The sequence below is a fragment of the Pteropus vampyrus genome, unplaced genomic scaffold, assembly GCF_000151845.1.
Source record: "Pteropus vampyrus isolate Shadow unplaced genomic scaffold, Pvam_2.0 Scaffold153, whole genome shotgun sequence".
Taxonomy (NCBI): Eukaryota; Metazoa; Chordata; class Mammalia; order Chiroptera; family Pteropodidae; genus Pteropus; species Pteropus vampyrus.
In genome coordinates, this window is record NW_011888934.1 from 400,545 (window position 1) to 410,674 (window position 10,130).

The 10,130-nt window shown below is 38.0% G+C and overlaps 1 protein-coding gene across 5 annotated transcripts in view; it reads right to left on the reverse strand.

Annotated features, from left to right (window-relative positions):
- Nucleotides 1-10,130, reverse strand: part of CDKN2B (cyclin dependent kinase inhibitor 2B) — a 35,793-nt gene that overhangs the window by 22,101 nt on the left and 3,562 nt on the right. The window contains exon 1 of one of the 5 annotated variants that reach the window (XM_023536319.1): nt 839-1,105. The exons of 3 other annotated variants lie outside the window; for them this stretch is intronic. In XM_023536319.1, coding sequence (XP_023392087.1) covers nt 839-907 — 69 coding nt within the window. In that variant the 5' untranslated portion in view covers nt 908-1,105. Of the gene's footprint in view, nt 1-22; nt 148-838; nt 1,106-10,130 lie in introns of those variants that run through there. One more of the 5 variants, XM_023536321.1, reaches the window with a different exon arrangement.

Consider the following 10,130-nt stretch of genomic DNA (forward strand, 5'->3'; position numbering starts at 1 on the left):
CCCCCCCCCACGAAACACACACCCTCCGCGCGGGCGCCCCACGCGGTGACAGCTCCAGGGCCTGACGCCAGACGCATCTCCAAGCAGCCCGCCCCCTCAACGTCCGTCACCTGACATGCCACCAGGAACGGACCGCGGTGCTTCCGCGGCTTCTGGTCCCCGCTACCCTGTTTCCCTTCCTTTATTCCTCGTGTCCCTTGCCGAGGGTCTCCGTTTCTCCAAACCGGATTATTTAAAAAATGAAAAAGAAAGAAAGAAAAAGAAGGTCATGTCATTGCTGTACCCGCCATTCAGGAGACTAGATGTCAGTTTTGAAAGAAATGGCGCTATGCTCCGCTTCTAGTTTTGGGGAACGAGCGAAATTGAAGGAAACCGCTGCACGCAGCGGACGCGACATCTGGACACTGCGTGGCGCTGGCGCCACGGGAGTTACGGGCCCGGCGCCTGACCAGGTAGGCGGAGCGGAACCCCAGCCGCGGGGTCCCTGCTGGGTCGGGGAGACCCCTCCCGTCCCTGCTCCACGCGTTTCCAAGAGTGCCGGGGTGGGCCGAGAATCGGTCCTTTCACCCGGCAGTTTTTATTTTCGGTTTTAACCTTCCAGCATCTTCCTCTTTCCTGCTGCCCCGGTGCTCCCCTCCCCCACAAGCTGCTCCCCGGGCTTTCCCCGCGTTCTGATTCTCCCGCCCGCAACCGTGAACAGCCTTTTCCTTTTCTCCCGCCGCGCGCTGGGACACCCTTCCCTCTCACTACCTGACTCATCAGCGTGCTCCCTCTGCTTTCTGTTCCCCTCCTCCCTCTTTACCCTTTTCCCACATCACTGATCCCCCTTTCTGGATACCTCGCACTCCTTCTCCGGTGTTGTCTGCTCTGAGCAGAAAAAGCGGGTAAGGAAAAGAAGCAGCAGCATAAAGGAGGGGTGAATCGAGGACACGGAGGCGGCCTTGACTTAGAGGAGCTGGGTTGCATAGCGCAGCCTGGCAGGTCCTGGCTCTTGGGTTGGATGGAGCTCGGATGCGGGCTTGCTGGCTCTCAGAGGCTAGCAGTCAAGCCCAAGACGCCGCTTGCAGGCAGTTGATGCTGACTGTGTGCCCTAGCCTCTGGGACTGTAGTCAGTCTCCTTCAACCCAGAGCCTCATGGGCTGGAGGCGAGGCCTGGCCGGTCAGGCGAGTAAGAGAGGATGTGGGACTAGGCCCAGCCTTCGGAGTCTAAAATTGGGGTCCCCTTCTCAGTGGCTTCTTCCACATGTACCCAGGCCTAGTGACCTAGCTGCAAAAGTAGATTCAGAGCTCTCAAACCAGGAAGAAAGGCTTTGGATTGTCCTAGCCACCTACTGTCTGTCTCTGAGAGGCCAAGTTTAGCGGCGGGCTTCTACTTCCATCCCTTACGTCATCACGGGACACAGCCGCCTAACCGGCTGTTGGATGAAGTCAGTTAGGGACCAGGCTTGAACAGCCATTCTAAATATTTCTCTAGATCTTTACAAATGCACCTCTTCCCTCTTCTGTAGGATTCCCTCAGAATTTCCTGGAATACCTTACTCGGTGCTGAGGCTACTTGCCACTCCAGTGTCTAGAATGAGTGCTCTTTTTCGCTCTTTGCAAGTCTTGCCCCTCCTTCAGGTCTCAAGTATCCCTGCTTAGAGACTCTTCCTCTTTCAGGCGACATTGTATCACCATGTTTTCCCCATATTGTACTTAGAATACAGAAATTGTCTTATGTAATTGTGGTTTGTCTTATACTAGTATACAAATTCCACTGAGAGCCACATCCGATTTTGTTTTGCACAACGCCAATGACCACCCTCCCCGTCCCCCCACCCCGCATAAAAATTCCCCATAGGAGAGATTGACTGTTAGAAACACACAGTTATAATGAGGGGATTTCCTTTTATGGCTAACAGAGGAGGGACACTTTAGGGAGTGGGTAACTTAGAGAAAGCATCATGGAGGAAAAATGATGCCTGGTTCCAGCATAGTGCCATTTAAGGACCCTGGAGAAGTAAAAAGGTGAAAGGTTTCCTGGGCCCAGGCAGGATGATTAGCTGTAGCCATAAACCATAGTAAATGAGGGCAAGAAGACTTGTACTACACATCTCTTGAAATTATTAGTGTTCTTTACAGAAGCAGAACCAATACAGTTGTGTGCATGTGTGCGTGCATGCATGTGTTAAGGAAGTGACTCACTTGATTGTGGGGGGGTGGGTAGCAAGTCTGAAATCTGCAAGGCAGGTTGGCAGGCTAGAGATTCAGAAAAGAGTTGTTGCAGTTTTGAATCAGAAGGCAGCCTGGAGGCAGAATTCCTCCTTCTTTGGGGAACCTCGGTCTTTTCATTTAAGGCCTTCAACTGACTGGATGCAGCCCATGCACATTGTAGAGGATAATCTTCTTACTCAAAGTCTATGGATTTAAATGTTAATTATATCTAAAAAATACTTTCACAGCAACATCTAGATGTGTTTGACCAAACAATTGGGTACCATAGCCTAGCCAGTTGACACATAAAATTAAACATTTTATTATCCCATTATGCCTGACAGGTCTGCTGAGCCTCAGTTTCTGAGCTAAGTTTAAATTCAGGGATGTGTTTGTATTGATTGTGCCTATATAGCTTAATCTATAGCCATTTCCTCTCCACCCAAACTTGTTCTGGGGGAAAAAGGGAGTTGTTCACTTCAGAGGAATGCCATTTGAGTAAGAGGATTGAGTAAGACCATTATACAGTAAACTCTGTGTTCAATGAATATAAAATTTAAAATTTAAACTTAAATTTCATCTTGGTTTCCTCCTGCTGCCCAACACCTATGGTTTTTCATTTGTGGTATTCAGGGGAATTCCAATTTTAATATTAGACTCACTGAAATATAATTGTGTAAATGAATCTTTAGCAAAACAGATTTGTGGCATTCCAAAGACTTTAAGAATTCCAAATGACTTTTGGCTATGTGCTCTTCGAAAAATGTATGATCAAGAACTGAGCAGTATTATGTTTATGCATTTGTACTGTATTACTTATTTTTATCCTCACAGTGGCCCTTTGAATTTGGGATTACTGCCTATATTTTACAGGTGGGAAAACAGGTCCAGAAGGGCTCAAATCTTGGACACTTTATGGCCAGCAGGTGCCAGGACTGGAATCATGAAGGTCTTTTAAACTATAATCCTTGTCGTCTTTCTATTGTACTAAATGCCAAGGGAGTGAGCTAGTGTTGGATCATTTTCACAGACAGAATCACTGAATATTGGAGCTTTTCTTTGCTCTTTTCCTTTGGCCTGAAAAACTGACATGGCAGATCTGAGTTTTTGAATTGAGGAAAGTGATTTTCTATTTTGGATCAGCAAATTCATCCCATGAACAAAGATAGGAGAAGGCATTTTACTTAACATGTCTTGTGCTCCCCTGCTCTGGCCGCCTCCCCTCCCCCCAGGACACCAGCTTTCTTTTCCTCAGGAATCTCTTGATTCTCAAAATTCTATGAGAAACTTTCCTAATATTGCATATGTTCAAAGTGAAAACCCAAAGATATAAGACAAAATACCATAAACAATATTTAAAAACTATTATTTGAATACATATGACAAAAAATTGACTTCTAGAATATATAAATAAATACATAAGTGAGTGAAAATATAATTCAGTTAAAAACGAGCAAAGGTTATAGCATGCAGTTTATAGTAGAAGATATACAAATAGTCAAGTGGTCAATAATATATGAAAAGATACTCAGTTTTACTCATTAGTAAAGAAATATAACAGAAGCAACACCTACAGGTGTGACAAAAATAAAATGAAGTGATAACATTGGTTAAGTTGTCAGGAAACAATTGCTCTTACTATCGTAACTTAGTAAAATTATTTTGGAAGGCAACTTTACAGTATTTATTAAAATTGTATGTGCCTATATGTACCCTTTGACTTAGCAGTTCTCCTATAACTCATAAATGTGCAGAGATGCATATACATAAATGTAAATATGGAAATACACGTTATATACGTAGTTACCATGAACAAGAATTTTAAAGTAACAACCGCAGAACTCTGGGGCCCCCATCCTAGAGATCTAATTCTGAAGATTTTAAGTTGGTCAGCACATCTATATTTAGAATATCTCCAGGGGTGATTCTGATTTGAAACCAGCGTTGAGAATCATTTTCCTATATATGGTCTCAAGTGACTGGTGGGGACAGCTCATCATTGTACAGATATAATAAATACCTGGGCACAAATGTAAAATGAAATATTTTATTTTCCTTAGAAAGTGGATGGCATTAAATTATTTTGTTTACGATTGTATTTAAACAGATTAAAAGGCACTTGAAATCCATGAATACATCCATATACGATAGCTCTTAATATCAAAGGCAATTCAGAGATTAGAAAGGAGTAGAAGATGACATAATTTTCAAGCAAGATTATAGTTTATCACTCTAGATGGCATATTGAGAGGGGATACAGGGGACTATAAGAGGGTACTGCTGTGCCCTAAGAAAAATGGTAGAGCTCAGCAACTCATAATCTGTGGATGGAATGAGGAGCTATTGGGTATAAATATTTCTAACACCCTTTAGAAGACAACTCCATCTGTTGTCAATAATCTGTTGAGCTATCTGTGGGTTTGTGAACAGAATAAATTATTTACTGTTTTATGTTTCTATGTTATGTCATAGACATAAAATATGTAATAATGTATACTGAAATTATTTACAGCTTAATCTGATAAAGAAAACAAAATGCAATTATTTATACTAAGAAATGAGTGAAACATGTAGAATAATGGATAATCTTTACATATTTGGTTTGGGACTGTTGAAAACCACCCAAACAGCAGAGACTCATTACTAGTCCTGAATCCCCCTCTGTTATTCACAGCCTTGTACTTACTATCTGGTGCAGAAGAAAGTGGAATTCTCAGGGAGACCCAGTTTTTAGCTAAGGAAAGGAGATGGAGAAATTTGTGAAGGGATAAGAAGGCAGAGGAGAGTTCGTTTAAAAGTAATTGAAGACCCAGAGGTCAGATAACAGAGGGTTCAAAGAAAATACCACCAACCCTCTCATAAATAATATTGAGTATTCGAATGAGAGTATAGCTACATAGATTATGCATTTTGGGAGGAGGCCAAATATGACAGGGAAATGAGGCATGGTTTAATTACAGTAATTGGTCTTAAAGTTTTGACTTTAACTCCTTTGCAAAATATTTTCTGTGCCAGCATTGACTGTATATGTCGACTGTAGGTCTCATGCCAGGGGCTTCTGAGTGGGAAGGGGATTAAAAGGTGCTTGGGTTTCCTTTGTAAACTTCTAGCAGTATATCATCTTTATACATCTCTTATTATTATTTTTTTTACCAACAAAATATTTGGTTTATATTTATTTCAAGCTTCAAATTATTAAATCAGAGTTTGGTGCTCAGTTTTGACTTACATATTGGTTTATATTACTGTGCTTAATAAGTAATCCATGCCAGTTACATATTATTTCATTAGCAACACTGGCTTCAAAGCAAATTTTCCTTTATTATATAATTAACAAAGGGACAATATATGAAAGTTACTGTTTCTGTAAAGTATTTGTTCTTTATGCAAGGAATGATATGAAAATCTGAGTAGGGAATTCAAGAGGCAAGAAAGGAATCATCTCATTTGTAAAAGCTGAATTTGAGAAAAGTTTTATAGAAAAATCAAGATAGTATGGAATGAATAGATTCCCATAATTTTAGGCCTGGAAATATTTCACAAATTCTATCATCATGTGGACCATTTGTTTTGGTTTGATTTGATTAGTTCTGTTAAACTACTGACTCATCTTCCAAAAACCACCACCACGCTGCTTCTTTTCTGTTCCTTTTGTTAGCTTGAGTTTCATCTCATTCTCTGCCCTCCTGAAATGGCTGACACATACATACTTAGGTGATACAAAACTCTTCCCTGACCAGCTGGTTCCTACTATCAGCCAGGCAAAATTTAAGGACCTGAATTTCCAAGGAACCTAATGGAAACAAACCAGAAACAACACACCCTTAGAAATGGGTCTGTAAGATCCATGATAGCTGTTCACAGAGTCAGTCATCTTCTAATGACTTCTTCGACCCATTTTAGCATTATCTTGCCTTTGCACTTTCTGTTCCTTCTAATATCCCCAATCCTTTTTGTTGGTTCTAACTCTTACATCAGCCCCAGTTATCAGGATCCCTTGTTATAGGCTCACTTAAAAACCACTTTTTCTTTCAGAGCACTTATTTTATAAATCTATTGGGTCTACTTGCTTATCTTCATTAAGAAACTAATTCTCTTTATGGCTCTGAGTGGCATGAGAGAAATGCAAAAAGCAACAGGAAAAATCAGAGGTAAGAAGTAATGAGGAAGATCTTAAAATTAAACTAAATATTTATTTTGCAAAGCATCTTTTCTGTCCTAGACCTTATCAACTTGTCAGTAATTTTCCAACTACCTGGTGAAGATGGGGCTTATAAAGATTTTCCTCCCTAGGTTCCAGAATTTTAAAATGTGCCTCTCTTCTTCATTCCTCTATGTCTTTCCTTGCCCCGTACTATGGTAAAATTATTAGTAATAAATATAAGAGCCTAATACAGTCACGTGTGTAACAAACTCATAAGGGGTAAAACTTTAGTAATGGAAGGGAACTTAGGAGTAACCTAGTCCAATTTCCGTTTTTTATAGATGAGGAAATTTGAGGCTAATCAAACTTATCTGGCTTAGTAAGTCACATACTGACTTAGTCAAAAAACCAGCACTGGAACCCAGATCTTCTACCTTCCAATCAAGTCAATTTCTCTTTCCTCCACTTGTTCTTTCTTTGCTGGGGTTATTAATAGCATAGGAGATGGTTGAAAGTATTGTTATTCAACTATTGTTGCTTCTTCATTTAATTTTTTAAATTAAAGAAAATTTTTAAATTTTAAGTGTTTTTTTCTATCTATCATCTATCAATCATCTCTCTGCCTATCTAGTTGAATCTAATCTAATTGTAGCTTAGTAACTGAACACTGAAATTATACTAATCTAAAAATTATTCTTCAAATTTTCACACAATAACTAAATCATTTATTAATAATGAAAACCTAGTAAGCATGTTAAATTTGTTTATGATTAGCTGCTGACATAAACATGAAAGTAGACCCCTTGTACTTTAGATGACACTGGCTTTTGCATTTGCTGTAGAAGGCAGTCCACAAGAGTGCTTCTTCACATGGACTCTATCATTTTGGCAGATAATTTTACTTGCTCTTTTTTTAGTAGAATGCCAATGTTTTGAACATGGGAAAAATTATACCCTATTATAAAAATAATTAGCTCTGGTAAAGCATAAAAGGAAAATAAACATATCTTTTGTTTTTTGAAATAATTGAGGGTAATTATAGAGGTGGTAAAGGAAAAAATCCCTATTGACTATTACATGCTAACACACAAGTAGTTTGTTTTTAACATTTCGTATAAAGAAAGGGCAAAATAGAATCTGAATGTGTCAGTTAAATTAGTTGTGGGTTTTTTGTTTGTTTGTTTGTTTGTTTTTGGTTAAGGTCAGATACCTAGCTTCATAAGATAAATTATTTGGTCCTGTACACCATATTGTGTTTACTATAATACAGAAATAAAATATCATAAAAGTATTCCTGTGTATACACTTTTCTAAATCTGTTTGGAGTTTTATGGATCTCAAGCTATCCATATGACTCTGTTTCCTTATATCTGAAATTACTAATTAGAGCCATTAGAGCACAGGAAAATACTAGCAGATTTTGCTTTCAGAGTAAACCATCCTTGTTTTTTCATCCATCTTCTCAAAAGAAATATAAAAATGAAGTCAAATGAATAAATTATTGAATTCTGAATTTATTTCACTTCTAAATCTTTTTGAAATGAAGGTCAGGGAGTAAGATTTGTATAAATTTTGGTAATATTTTAGACTTAAATGTAGAAGTTAACATGTACATATTTTCTGTAATTCCACAATGAAGCTAGAAGCAGAGTTTATGTATATATTTGTTTGCATGTATCCTTCAGAGTGAAATCTTTAACAAACTTAACAGTATAGATATATTCATAAAATGAAAACAATGTAATATAGTACTGTAAGATCCACAACCACACTTTCTTATTTTAGCTTCCTTTAATATTAGGTTGTCATCAGATTCCATAATTCTTTTAAGTTAGGAATGAAATCACATTTCATATTTATTTCTAAGGATTATTATTTTTCATTATTCAGCCTCATGGTAACTAGCAGATTTGAATATTTTGGAACTTAAGAAATAGAAGACAAAATAAGGGATTTCATAAGCCAAATGGAAGATTTTAAATGATCAATTGACTTATGCAGTATGCTTTTTAGTAGTTGTAAAACAATATAAACTTTAAAAATACTGTTCTTGTAGTCAATAATGATTGGGTACTTAAGTGATAACTAGAATTGTATTTTCTGTCCATATGGCTTAACTTGAAAATGGGAATTCCATTATTTTTGTTTCAAAAGTTTTTTTTTTTTTTAAATCTTTTGGGGTCTAGTCTTCATATTGCCGCCATTTAAAAATAGATATTAAATAATCTTTTCAGATTTATTAGATAATATAGAAAGAAAAAGTATCCTAGGAACTTACCAGGGAGATAGATACCTTACAAGGGATAAAAAGTGTTTCTGCTTCAAAAATTTTTTTTAGTTGACTTTAAATTTGGAGAACAGAATGGTGCAGTGTGAAAAGCAAACCAAACCATAAGCTTTAGAGCCAGATAGACTTACTTTGCACAACCATGGAATGAATATCTTGTGACCTTTGACAAGTTACTTGACATTTCTCTGTCTCATTGTCCACATGTGGGAAACAATACCTATCTCCTAGGTTTATTTTAAGTGTTAAATGAACAAATGTATATTTAAGCGTGCCTGGCACAAGTTATGTGTCAATAAATGCTTATACATTTTCCCCAATAAGATAGACTCTGATTCTCAACTATGCTTCCCCTGTAATATATTAATTTGGGGAATAAAGAATTGATGGAGAAATAAAGATTTTTTTTTAATTTAGCACAAAGACAATTCTTTTTATAAATCTCTTAAATTTTTCTGTTCCCTCTTCTCTCATTCATACACATATATACATACTACATGTATCAATTTTTCAATGTATGTACAACCAGTTCTTATAAATTTTTGTTGGTATTAACAATTATTACAAATAGTAAGAAATGTGAACCCCTTTGAGTCTTTAGCATTTCAAGGAAATTAGTGGTAAATTACCCACATCTTGGAGTCCAGCTTCTATTTTTTTTTTCTTTATTAAAGCAGTGAAGTAGCAGTTGTTTCAATGCTGTAATGAATCAAACAATACTGGAAATTAAATCCCAAAGCAGTGCACCATTAGCAGATATTAAGACATTCCACGAGCCAGCATCATATATTTTCAGCGGTTTTATACTCAATCTACTTTTTCAGCAACACTTTGGGAAATATCCCAAGATAATTTACTGAGTAAGTGCATCAGTCTTTTAAAAGACATTTGGAATATTTCATAGTTTGATCCCCTGAGACACTCTAATAAAGGAGACAGAAATTTTAACAAAGAAATAAATAGATTAAGGATGCAAATAATCTAGGCATTGGCACTGCATCATAGCTTCATTAAAGAGCTGCAGCTCTTCCTCACCTCTTTACCAAGGGCCACAAGTTTCTTTGTTGTTTAAAGACTCCCCATTAATTAAGATAGCTACTGAAAAACAACTCGGAGGTACAAAATATCACGAAATCTTTTCAAATGTCAATTTACACGAGTGTTTCTGTATATATTGTATATCCTATATTGTATATAGATGAAGCAAACAGTTACAGGCTGCTCTCACTACAATCGACCACTTTGTTCTGTTGGAGGACATCTGGAACACCACAGATATATCTCCTGGACTGAATATCAAACAGCAAGTGCCTGCCCCTTTCTGAGAGCTGTCCTGCATCAACCTGATCCAGGAATTTTAGAATGCATGGGCAAATTCGAGGTGGCTCCCCATCCTCTTTTCCCCTTCACTATCCAGTGGAGCTGAGCACGAGTCTCCAGGGCTTCCAGGGAGTATTGTTTTCCACGTGACTTGCCGTGTACCGCACAGTGTGTAAAGCGTTGGGC